This window comes from Heterodontus francisci, chromosome 19, assembly GCF_036365525.1.
Source record: "Heterodontus francisci isolate sHetFra1 chromosome 19, sHetFra1.hap1, whole genome shotgun sequence".
Classification (NCBI taxonomy): domain Eukaryota; kingdom Metazoa; phylum Chordata; class Chondrichthyes; order Heterodontiformes; family Heterodontidae; genus Heterodontus; species Heterodontus francisci.
In genome coordinates, this window is record NC_090389.1 from 8,001,189 (window position 1) to 8,014,394 (window position 13,206).

Below are 13,206 nucleotides of genomic sequence, written 5' to 3' on the forward strand. Positions count from 1 at the left end.
AACCCCACGATATAACTTCCTCCAGTCCAAAAAACAATCGTTCACCACTACTCTTACTCCCTGTCATTCAGCCAACGTCGTATCCATGCTGCCACTGTCTGTTTATTCGATGGGCTTTACATTTGCTGACAAGCCTGTTACATGATACTTCATCAAATGCCTTTTGGAAGTCCATGTACACCGTGTTACGATCAGGTGAGAAAGGGGTCCAGGGGCTCCCTCTCAGCCTTTGCCTGGTTTAACCGTAATAGGTTTAACTTTAAAAATACCATGTTTTTTAGCTCCCCGTCAGTGAATCCTTGTTCACTGCTTTCCAATTTTAAGGCAAAAAAATTAGACAGGTTTTCTTAGATTTAAACAAGAAAGGTGAAAGTTTATTAACCTTAACTCTAATCCGGTTAACGACTACGAATATATCTGCAGTCTGTCTTCAAACTGTCATGTGTCTAGTTCAAAAAACCTGGGCCAGCCGGTTAGTCATGTGACCAGCTGGTTTAACCCCTCCTGCGTTTGTGGATTCTCCATCTTAGCAGACACTGGAATGCAAGCTTCTTTACCCCTTCAATGTCTGGTGATCAAAACCCATTTGGGTTAATTGGATCAGAGAGTAGTTGCTTTGTCTCTCCAAGCACCGTCTCTTAGTATGCAAATGTTCTCCAGCCAAATGTCTGGCGATCTCTTTAAACAAGTAATTTCTTCACTCCAGCAACAGTTTAAAATTAATGTTCATATGGCGAAATTAATATGCCTCATTCTTGGCAGCTGGGGGTCTTCATGACAACCACATCAACTGCATTACCCTCATTAACCCTCTGTGTTACCTCATCAAATAACTCAATCAAGGATGTAGCATTTGAATTCTCCAGTACAGTTGAATGGCGGAACAGGCTCAAGAGGATGAATGGCCAACCCTGTTCCTATGTTACTTCTCCCACACACTGTGCTGTCGCTTTCAGTGATACCAGCAGACACCTATGCTGCATTGTGCAGTGTGAAGTTTATATGCCCTGTTTACTTCTGCTCCCTTGTAGAGTCATAGGCCTGAATATTACTTTGGGGCAGAGACTCTGCCCACCGGTCAAAATGTCAGGGGCGAGTCCACCTCCGCCGGGCCTGGATTTTACTTGGCCCAGGCCCTTAATTGGCCTCTGGTGGGACTTCCTCCCCTCTGAGGCAGGAAGTCCCACCCCCCAGAGCTGCCAGCCAATCAACGGGCCGGCAGCTCTCAGTCCCAGCAGCGGCACTGGGAGCGGTGGCCACTGCTGGGACTGCACCTGGGAGAGCAACAGCAATGGAAGAGGCCCTGGAATTAAAGTAAGTGTGTGGGGCCTCGCCGGGGACAATTGGCAGGACCCCGGCGAGGTGTGGGGGGGGGGGGGGCGGCTTGTGCCGTGGGGGGGCCCTCTGTGGGGCACAGGGTGCCCGATCAGGAGGGCACCCCCCAGCACGCAACGAGGCTGCCAGGTTTTACTGAGTAGCCTCCTCAGGTACTGAGCTGCCCACCCACTGCTGGTAATATACCAATGACAGTGAGAAGAGACCTTTAAGTGGTAATTAATTGGCCACGTAAAGGCCTTAATTGGCCTGGAGCAGGTAGGCCGTCTGTCACTTTCCCTGCTGCTCGTAAAATTGCAGCGGGGGCAGGAAGGTGATGGGAAAGGCACCACCTGCCTCCCACTCAATTTTACGACCCACACCTCCCCAAGCCCACTCCCACGGTGGGGCGGGGGGGGGGTTATAATTCCGGCCATAGAGTCATACAGACTATACACCCAATAATAACTGTACATCCAATAAGAATGGTACACCCAATACCTACTATACAGCTGATATTGGCAGTATACCTGATATGGATTATAAACCCAATACTGACCATACACCATACTCCTTTACGTGATTCAAGGACTCACCACACCAGCAAAATCTTTCCTTAACTACTCTACATTGTTGTGGGTTGGTATTCTAATGTGCCAATCCTACTGAAAGGCCTGGTTTTAGCCTCCAGTGTTTGTTGAGAATGGGATGTACAGGTGTTTAAAATATGGGCAACAATTCAGCATTGACCACTCATCACTTTAGCAGGTTCATTTTGGGCAGTTAGCAAAGTCCTCACCCAGGCAGGTGAAAGCCTCATTGGGATTCAGAAGTCAGGTGTCTGATGACCTCAATTTTAATACTGTATCCTGGCTTTGTCAGGGAACCCTGGCACGCCCAGAAGAGGGCTGTGAAGTTAAGCGATCTTTCTTTTCAACAAAGGTTTATTGTGGGCTGGGAGGAGCATGAGTGAGGAAATGTAGGGCCCTGGGCTTCCCTCCCCTGATCATGATTACCTAACCCATTCCCCACCTCCCACCACCACCGCCCCACTCCCCCAACCTGACTTCTGGGAACCATTCCCCCGGGTACCCAGTGGCACTCCTGCATGCTTATTTGACTCCTGCCTACTTTCCTGACATAATTGATGCTGGTTTCAGTTGGGAATCAGGCCTGACACATTTAAATGGGGCCAGAAGTTAAAGTGGCCTCGGTCTCGTGTCAGCAAATTGGCCCCATACTCACTCCTTGCCCTCATTTAAGATAAAGTTTCTCAACAGTAGCTTAGAAGAATCCTAGACCCTTGCAACCAATTTTGGGGCAAGGGGAAACCTTTCAGATAGAATGAGTTCCATCTAAGTGATGGTACCAAAATCCATATGGAGGGCAGGGGAGGATTTCAACTTGTTAAGAGGTGGGAGGACAGGGCAGATAGAAAATTAATGTCAAGAGAAACAGGTCTTTCACAATGCCAACTATCCTGTGACTTTCAATCATTGCCATTCTTGCAGCTATCCTATAGGGGTACCCAATGATCCTGTCTGTACTATGGACTGTCTGGAATCTTTTAAATATTGTAACCGTGTATGAGAGGAGTGTAAGAAGGTTGGATTATCCATGGAGAAGTAAGTTTCAGGTGTAGGGATCTTTCCAAACACTAACTGCCATCTTCTGGCTTTAGGGGTGTTTCTGCCAACCTACTGCATCATAGTTTCCTACCTGCAGAACAGCCTGAAATTCAAGTACCCTACTCTTGATGGAATTCAGGTACAGTGAACGAGGCATATCAAAAACATGGCAGGGCTCTGAAGATAGTAATAAATACAAGATCCAGGATACAGAGTAATGAGGAAAAATGATGGCCACGGACCTGCACTGCTGGCAGATGTCACTGGATAATGTTCACGGCTCACTGCCACTTTCTCAAGAGCAATTAGGGATGGGCAACAAATGCTGGCTTTGCCAGCGACACTCACATTCCATGAAAGGATTTAAAAAACTAGCAGGAACCTTGGCTGACTTTAACCTCACTGGCTTGAAATGTTGAGGCCAATTATAGTACACCTCAGCTTGGATCAGCCAACTGAGCACAGATTAGGCCTGCTACCCGACCCGAACCCGACGACATGTGTCGGGTTCGGGTCGGGCTGCACTTCCGGGTCCGGCATTCGGGCTCGGGCTGGGTAGGACACGCTCAATCTCAGGTAAGTGGCTTCACTGCTAATGTAATGTTTTGACTAGAAAGGTGGTTTTGTTACAGTTATTTTAAGCTTGTGCAGATCAGCAACCAAGTGAAAAACGGAAGGTAAGTTAACTGATGGTCGAGTCGGGTCGGGTCAGGTCAGGCGCAGGAAAAAATGGAAGGGCTCGGGCCGGGTTGGGCTCGGGCTTGGATGGAGTTCTGTCAGGCTCGGATCGGGTTTTTTTTGCAAACCCGAACAGGCCTTTAATGCCAGAGGCTGAATGGCTGTGGTATGGAATGGAAATACAAGTATGCAGGAGGCAGCCTGAACACAAAGACTGCATGCAATCTAACAAAGATGGAGTTAAAGAACTTTTTTTGTATGGAATGCAAAACACATTGAGAATTGACAGCTGTAGTTTGTGAAATCCATTCTGAGCCATGATCAGAAGTTCTTGAGTTCAATCGCATGTCCATGGGAGGCAGACCTACCTTGTTTACTATGCACGGCAGGATAGCTGTCTGGGGAGTGGATTGGCTACCAGTGTAAGCCAGCCAGATCAGTGCAACATAGTCATTTACTCTTTAAAAAAAAAACAAGACACTGACAGATTGATTATGAAGTGAGAAAAGGAGGGAAATGCTTTGTGCTACAACGCTATGCCAATGTGGTGGCAAAGCACCAGAGATGTCAGGATCAGCAACGTCAGAGAAGAACCATCCCCCACAGGGACATGGTTATTAGAGGTTTGTAGAAGACAATGTCTAGCACATATTGGCCTATATAGTCAACAATAGTCTTCCATAAATTTATGCTCCCTTCTTTATTAGTGCCTTTATCCTTAAGTGCGAGGGCTACCCTATGACTAAGTTCACACCGCTTAGTCTTTCTGCTGGGTGAACAGGGTGTGAACCCCAAAGGCACTTCCTACTTGCTACATGGCCTGCTATGGTTTTATGAAGCAAATGTCCTAACTTCAGTAGATTCTGGGCACAGATGCAAGGATGACATTTAAAACATGCTAGCACAAGAAATAAAAGAACACATCACTTAAAGTGATCTCCTAAATTTCACACTGAGTAGGCTGATTATTGAGGATTTTAGAGGAACTGCAAAAATCAGAGCACATCCCATCCACACATTTAGTAGCAGTGCTGCGAAACATTTTACCTTCAAGATTTAGACTTGTATCTCCACAAGAGAATTCACTTCATGAGAAGGTACAACATTTTCATCATATGCTTTCTTTAAATTCCAGTAAAACTCAATGCACCACAAAGTAGACCACTTGGGTCAGTACCAACTCTGCGTTTTATACAAAGTCTAAACAATGTAATAACCAAATCAGAAAATGAACCGTCCATGAGCTGCAGGCTGCTTGAGAGGGTCCTACCCCTGGAGACTGTTGCTGTACTCACAGTTCTTGTAGTCAGGAGTGTTCTTATCCATCAGATTGATAAAATTGAATAACAACTCTGTGTTGTTGTCTGACTTGACAAGATCCTTGCAGTATTCCCTAGGAGGAAATCCAAGTGTAAACACATTCCATGAGGGTAAAGTGGACACTGGCGTGAAAGAGACAGTGACAAGCCCTCACCCTCACTCCCGTACAAGGATGGGACAGTAACATGAAGGAGAATCATGCTGCAGGAAGTTCCCTATTCTTTAACACACAGACGGCCAGGAGTTATACTGCCACATATGATTGCCATGCAGGGGTAGGAGCCTTCAGGAATGGGCCAACACAGCCTGGAAGCCCGTGCATTTACCAGTGATTTAATAATGGGGGACAGATTAGGCCAGAGCAGAAAGATAGATATCCATCCCATAGGCAGACATAGCGGGTGCAAACACAGGCCACAGCTCAGGGTGGGAGAAGGGGGGGCAGTGGGGTGGTGGAGGTGGTGAGGAGGAGTATTGACTGACTCATGGCATGGTCAGATTTGGGCAGCAGGGTGATGCATGGCACAATGAGCGTACAGCATGAAGCAAATGGGCAAGCGCGCACACACACACACAGCTACCTGGGAGCAATGAATACATGTCCCACGGTCTCAAAGGAGCTGGGTAACAAGGATTCAAAATCTGCAATAAAAAGGAACATTATCTGGGAACTACTGGTGAGGGGGAGGTGTAGCTTGCACCTGCAGCGTCTTAGACACATTATCATTAGCATAGGAGTGGAGAAGAAACTACGCAACTCTTAAAAATGAGAAGATTGATCTGCAGGGTCGAAGCACATCTCAGGAGAGTAGTTGTAGCCACTATGTTGCCCAGAAAACAGACAATTTTTACATTCTGGAACATGGAAAATCCAAAATATTAGCCAATAAAAATGAAGTCATTCAGATTTTTTTTAAGATGAGATTTAATTGATTACCAATTGCATTTTTTCAGCATCTTCCACTGCACCGATTGTAGTCAGCTACTGAATGTCACTCATAAGGCACCAACATGGCCAAACTCTTTATACTACATGGAGACAATCAAACTCTGTTTTGAAAGGGTGGAACAGGGTCTAGTTACAGGCTAATGGGGAGGAAGTGGATGTGGTGGGGTCCAAACAGCACTGATATCTCTTCAGTATCATTGAGGAGGGGTGGGTTAGTTAGTGAGGAAGTGCAAGAAAGAAAGAAAAAAGAAAGAGAGAAAGGGAGAGAAAGCAGGACATTAAAGTTGGATACAATAGGAAGCAGATATCTAGAGGGAAGATATTCAGAGCAATGCAAAGGAAATTTCTAAGCCATTGTGGACATAACAAGACATTGCATCAAGAGGGTTGGATAGGGAATTTGAGAAGGGATCAGACGGGCAGGTAAATGGGCAAGCAGGCTGGGTACAGTGGTGGGTAGGCACTGAACAAAGAGGGTGGAGGGAGGGGACCAATATTCAGATACTTGCCCTTGTTGTTGTTTTGGACTGTGTGAATCCATCATAGAGAGAGAAAGCAGAAAAAAAGGGGTTGGGTAGGAAGGGGGTCACAAACAATATTTTATTCAATTACTATTTGAATAAAAATATTGTGTATAAATATACTGAGAATCTTGCAACTGACAAAATAAAAATATCTCAAAAGAGCAAACAAACAGTTGCAAACATCTAGACTGATAGCTCTAGGTGCTCTGCACACAAGGCTAGCATGCGATAACCAAGGGCAAATGATTCTAAAGCTTCAGCAAACAGAACAAGGCAAGTCCAAACAATCCGGAGAAAATAAAATAACAAAACAAAACAAAATAAAATAAAACAAAACAAAAAACAAAAACAACAGAATGAAACAAAAAACAAGAAAGAAACTGAAACCCAAGTAGAACATAGTGAAAAGCATGCACATTTTCACAGTCTCTGCGTGGTTTGCTGCTTCAGAATCATTGTATATTCTAGAAGAAAGCAAGAAAAGGAAAGCTCGACTTTTGCCTCTTAGCCAGCTGGTTCATATCTTAATTTTATTTTGACTTTTTTTTTTGTTTAGCAAAATATAGAGTTTCTCCGAAAGGCTACTGTGTAATTGGTTAAACTCTGATTCTGATCAGGGAAGCTTGCTTTCTATCAGTGCAGTAATGTTTTCCAAAGCCCAGTGACAGCTGGGGTTGTCTGCAGATTCAAGGTCAGACCAGAGAATAAATAGACTGGACAACAGGTACTTACACTGAGCTTGAAGGATTTGGTCATCCAACTTGGCTTGGATATAATATTTGCTGTATGGTGGCAACACCAGGGCCAGGCTGCAAAGGGAATGAAGAAGCAATATCACATCTGAAATTAACCGGAGCAATTACTGCTACTTTCACTGGAGATCTGGGAACAACAAGTGGAGAGAATTTTGCAATTTCCATAGCATTCTGAAATAACAAGTTCGTAACCGGCAATACCAGTATTTGTGAGTGACACACCAGTCAACCTGCAAATTACTTTGAATGGGACAGTGGGTGGGTGGATGTGTGTGTGAAATTAATGCAATCAACTCTGTGCACAAATCACTGAGTTCTGGCTTTCGGGGCTCCAGATCCTTTCAAAACTTTCCCATGTGGATAATTCCATTAAACAAAGGACTTACTGAGCAGCAAAGAATTGTGTCAACATCGTGGTTCAAAGTTAATTGTGTCTCGCAGTTCAAGGTTCTTTAAGTTAAAGTAATATTTTGGCAGAAGGGTCTAGAATATTCTGCAGATTGCAGGAACAAAATAACCCATGGAGTGATGTCAATGGTGGAGAATCCAGCGCCTGAGTAATACATGGAGTAATCTCAATGGTGAACTGTTTAGGGCTCAGTTTACCCATGGAGTAATCTAAATATTGGACAGTGTGGGGCCCAGGTTACCCATGGAGTGATTGGATTGATGGACAGTGTAGTGTACTACACGGAGTGATTGTATTGATGGAGGAAACAGTAGTTAAGTAAACTGCTGATTACCTTCACTGTAATTTTTCTGTCTTGTACCCTCCCGCACTATAGCCTATTTAAACTTGCAGTGTAGCATATCTCATCTTCAGATTATTACTGTTCTTACCGTATATTACTCCGTCACAACACTCATTGTCCCACTTATCCTCATTATACAACTCTTAGTTCTGAGACTATCTCTGTTATAACATGATCACAAAAGTTCTGAAATCTAGCACTGTATCCGATACATCACCTTTGCATATTACAGTGACAATGAAATGTACAGAACAAAGGACAAGTGCCACATTCAGAAATACCACATACCTCTGTGAACTGGACATTTCTGCAAATATTTATTATTGTTATATATGAAAACCTAGCAAACAATATTCCAAGTGCTACATTCCCTGGGCAAAGGGGAAAGGCCACAAGTAAACTGTGGCTGTAGTACTGCTGGGAATGTGCAATCCCAGGCTGATGGATTGCAACAGATATGTTACCTGTAATCAGCACTTTGTACTGGGGTCCATGTGTATGTCCTAGCTACTTCATCAATATATCTCTGAAAAAAGGAACACAGTGAGACAATCATTCAAACTTTGCAGCTCACCTGACCCAACTGTTACCAGAGTGTGATAGGCACCTGTACTGAAATGGTAGGTTTTAACCTGGCAACACGTTGGATTTCACATGAAATGGCTGCCTCTTTAAGATATCTTTTGTCAATTTCCAGTCTGACTGATCCTTCCCTCACCGTAAGACAACACCACTCCCACCTCTTGCCATTTTCAGTTCTTTTGACAAGTGAATGCATTGTAATAGAAGGTTAACCAACAAGTCCCAATGGCTCCAGTTCCCTGTACATGGGAGATACAGCTCCATGTCCCCTGAAGAAGCCAGTGCTGAAGAACCCTATGAATGGAAAACGTGCCTTAAGCCCATGGCATCTATGACTGGGGGAGTATCCGGTTAACCCAGCTCCCTCTTTCCGCATGAATAAAGATATACTCTTTGAGGCAGAGGTTTGGCAAAAAAAAAATCAGAGTATTGATCATACTGAGGTCCATCACCTTGTTTAGAGATATTATTTTCAAGCTGTGCTTTTCAGGGATGGGGACAGGTCCCCGATGGTTCAATAGATGAAGACAACATGTTGGGTGGCAAAGAAAGCTTTGACTTATATAGCACTTTGTCACATCTCTCATTAATGCTCAATCGTTCACATACTTTTTCGACAGAGCGATGTAGAAAATCGAGCGGTTGTTTCAACAGAGCAAGAACTCAACAAACAGCAATGGCCAGCTGAACTGTTCTTGGTTGTACAGACTGAATGTAGGCCAGGATAATTGGAGAAATTCCAGTTGCCTAGCCCAAACTGCCTCTTTATCACCAATTGACGTCCAATCCATCGACACCTCCACCAAGATGGTCTGAAAGCTCTCTACATTCCTTGAATGGAGGCCCAACCAGTCCCCATCCACCACCACCCTTCTCCGCCTGGCTGTACCTGTTCTTATAATGAACAACTTCTGCTTCAACTCACTCACTTCCTCTAAATAAAAGGTGTTGCAATGGGAACCCTTATGGGTCCTAGCTATGCCTGGCTTTTCATGTGAAATGTTGAACATTTTTTGTTTCAATCCCAATCAGGACCCCTCCCTCACCTCTTTTTCTGGTACATTGATGACTGTATCGGTGGCGTTTCCTGCTCTCACCCCAAATTGGAAAATTTCATCAACTTTGCTTCCAATGTTCACCCTTCCCTCACCTTCTCTTGGTCTATTTCGAACTCTTCCCTTCCTTTCTTTGACTTCTCTGTCTCATTTCTGGGGATAGGCTACATACCAATTTCTACTGTAAGTTACCTTGACCACTCTTCCTCCCACTCTGCTTCCTGTAAAGACTCTATTTCATTCACTCAGTTCCTTTATCTCCATTGCATCTGTTCTGATGATGCTATCTTCCATAGCAGTGCTTCCAATACATCTTCCTTTTGCCTCAACAAGGATTCCCCTCCACCATGGTTGTAAGGGCCCTCAGCCATGTTCGTTCCATTTCACGCACTTCTGCTCTCATCCCGTCCTCTCCCTCCCAGAACCATGACAGGGATTTCCTTGTCCTCACCTTCCAACCCACCAGCCTTCGTACTCAATGGATTATCCTCTTCCATTTCCACCACTGCTACCACGCTGCCACTGCCAAACACATCTTCCTCTTCCAGCATTCCAATAGGATAACTCCCTCTGTAAAACCCTGGTCCACTCCTCAATCACCCTCAACATCCCTCCACTTCCCATGGCATCTTCCCACGCAAGCACAGGAGATGCATCTCCTGCCCTTTTACCTCCTCCCTTTTCACCGTTGAGGTCCCAAACACTCCTTCCAGGTGAAAAAGCGATTTACTTGTACTTCTTTCAACTTTAGTATATTGCATTCACTGCTACAATGCAGTATCCTGTATACTGGGCAGACCAAATGCAAGTTGGATGACTGCTTTGCAGTTCAGTCCACAAGAGATTCCAGTCAGCTGTCATTTTAATTCTCCAGCATGCTTCCATTCTGATCTCTCTGTCCTCGGCCTCTTACACTGTTTCAATGAAGCTCAATGTAAGCTCAAGATACAGCACTCCGTCTTTTGATCAGGTACTTTACAGCCTTCTGAACTCAACACCGAGTTCAACAATTTCAGATTATAACCTCTGCCCCATTTTTTCGGATAACAGCTGTTGGTGATAATTCTGCTTTTCCCATTTACACCTCCTCTTGACCCATCTTTTGTTTCTTTACTTGTCACATTACCATCTCCTTTTGCCTTGCACCAACATCTCTTTTTCTATTTAGTCGCTCCTGCCTTCCACCCATTCACAGACCTCCCCTTTGGCTCTTTCCCTCATCCCCCCTTTCCTTATCGCTGTATTTGCTTAAAACCCGTTACATCTCTAACTTTGTCCAGTTCTGTTGACAGGTCATCGACTTGAAACATTAATTCATTTTCTCTCCCCAAAGATGCTGCTTGACCTGCTCAGTAGTTCCAGCATTTTCTGTTTTCATACTGGGAGTAATACTGTCATGAATCTCTAATTTTTTCATGCATGACCAGAACAAGCAGAAAGGTTACTCAGTTTCATCTGAAGGTTAACACCTCAACAGAGGCAGGGCAGTTACTAAGCTAAGCTGATACTTGAGAAAGGTGTAATGTTTGATACATGGGACTGAATTTTCAAAACGGGGTCAGGAACCGGATGCCTGGATGATTTCTGGGTCATGACACCGTGCCTGAGCTCCACTGCTAATGCAACATGATCTTCGCATGTTAATGCCCTAACTGGGCAGAAAGCAAACTCAGTGCTCAATTAGTGGCACCGTGCATCTGCAGGAGGTGGGATCTGCCTGTAGAGCATGAGTGGCAAAGGCAGGTGGCAGCCATGATGGGGCCTGCAGCTGCCATGCCAATGAGGGCTGGCAGCTCCATGGAGAGGCAGCCGAATAAAAAGGTGAGGCAGCGCTTCCAGAATTTTAAAAAAAGTCCTGCGCTTTGCCTGGCGCAAGATCCTCATGTCATGGGCCCAAAATATTTAATCGTGCAGCAATAAAGCTTGCCCTTTCCCACTGTGAGCTGACAGCTATGCACTATTGTACACCACACTGGTCGGGCTCACCGAAATTGCAATTGAAAATTACAATGCGGACCCTCTGGCCCCTTAAATGAGTTCCTTCATGAGCTTAATGGGCCCTTAATTGGAGGTGAGCAGCTTCCGTTACCTCCGCGACTGCTGCCCTCACATTGAAAATTTTGGACTATCCTGGAGGTGTCGGGTTCCGGAGACAACCTCCCGGACCGCGATCTTCAAATTGAGCTCCAAGTGGGTCCCGACCCCACGGGCCTTTGAAAGTCCAGCCCATGGTCTGTGCACATTTAAGCCACAGTAACTGGAAAGAGGGCCACAACAAATAGTATCTGTGTCAATACCTTTGCATTGGGTTTGATATTCATTCCTACAAACAGATAAAAGGGATTTCATAAACATTGGGATATGGTCGGAGTTTGATCAGATGGGAAGTTTTCTTCACCATTAAAAGGTTCTACAGACAATTCCACACAAATGATGATCTACTTACCTCATCCAGGGATTTGACTAGAGATCGGATGGTACTATTACCACTCTTACCATCAATCATGATTCTCCGGATCTGCAAAACCAGAGGTGAAGAAAAACAAAAAGAAAATAACAGCACCATGAAATTGTAATCCTTCCTTTCAATGTGATGGAATGGGAGTGTGCAATTGGTGCAGGAGATGGCTGCTCTCAGCATTCAAATGTCACACACGTGAGATGGATTAATTCTGAATTAGTGGTGAACCTGAATTTGGAGAGACGGCTTCCCGTCAGTGCCAACCTTTATCTGTGATTCACACAAGGCTTCTTTGCCCGATATCAATCTGATGGAAACAAGTGGAATCTGGGCTAAAATAGGAAATAAGAAATATTCATCTAACTTGTATTTGGAGTAGCGCATTTGAGAATGACTTGAACAAAAAAGGATGAGAATAACTGACAAATGGTTGATATGCATCAGTACCGGAGGGAGGGAAACCTGTCAGGTACCAGTCTTGTGCTTCTCTGATATTACAAAAAAGATGTAGAGGCACTAGAAAAAGTGCAATAAAGATTTACAAGGATGGGATCAGAACTGAGCCTGTACAAGTATCAGGAAAGATCTAACAGGCTGGAGCCTTTTTCTCTAAATAAAAGATGGCTGAAAGCTTAACTAATTAAGTTCTTTAAAATTATGAAGTGGCTTGATAGGCTAGATGTAGGGAAGATTTTCCCACTTATGGGAGAGATCAAAACTAGGGGCCATATATATGATAGTCACGAATAAATCCAGTAGGGAATTCAGGAGAAACTTCTTTACCCAGAGAGTGTTAAGAATGTGGAACTTACATGGAGTAATAGAGTGAATAGAATACATGCATTAAGGGGAAGCTAGATAAATGCATGAGGGAGAAAAAAACAGCAGGATATGCTGATAGGGCTAGATGAAGAGGGGTGGGTGAGGCTCCTGAGGAGCATAAATATTGTATGGACCAGTTGGGCCTGTTTCTGTGCTGTAATTTCTATGACTTTCTTTGCCCCATCATTGGCACTTGTGATATTAAACCTCCACAATACAGTCTCCAATTCCCAGTTGATATGGGTGCTCAGAGCCAACATCAGTCCTGGTCAATGAACCTGCAGGCTGGACTTTGTTCAAGGTAAGGGCCTATCAGAAAAAAGTCACACGTCCTCACGTCAGAGGAGGAAGGAGAGTCAGCAAACT

The 13,206-nt window shown here is 44.5% G+C and overlaps 1 protein-coding gene across 8 annotated transcripts in view; it reads right to left on the reverse strand.

Moving 5' to 3' along the window:
• The window catches only part of cacna2d2a (calcium channel, voltage-dependent, alpha 2/delta subunit 2a), a 1,382,174-nt gene that overhangs the window by 243,928 nt on the left and 1,125,040 nt on the right, over window positions 1-13,206 (reverse strand). For 6 of the 8 annotated variants that reach the window (XM_068051351.1, XM_068051348.1, XM_068051354.1 and 3 more), the window contains 6 exons: window positions 12,004-12,075; window positions 8,385-8,446; window positions 7,146-7,222; window positions 6,399-6,416; window positions 5,522-5,582; window positions 4,916-5,013 (listed from right to left, as the gene is read on the reverse strand). In XM_068051351.1, coding sequence (XP_067907452.1) covers window positions 4,916-5,013; window positions 5,522-5,582; window positions 6,399-6,416; window positions 7,146-7,222; window positions 8,385-8,446; window positions 12,004-12,075 — 388 coding nt within the window. The remainder of the gene's footprint in view (window positions 1-4,915; window positions 5,014-5,521; window positions 5,583-6,398; window positions 6,417-7,145; window positions 7,223-8,384; window positions 8,447-12,003; window positions 12,076-13,206) is intronic. The other 2 variants (XM_068051349.1, XM_068051350.1) reach the window with 2 other exon arrangements.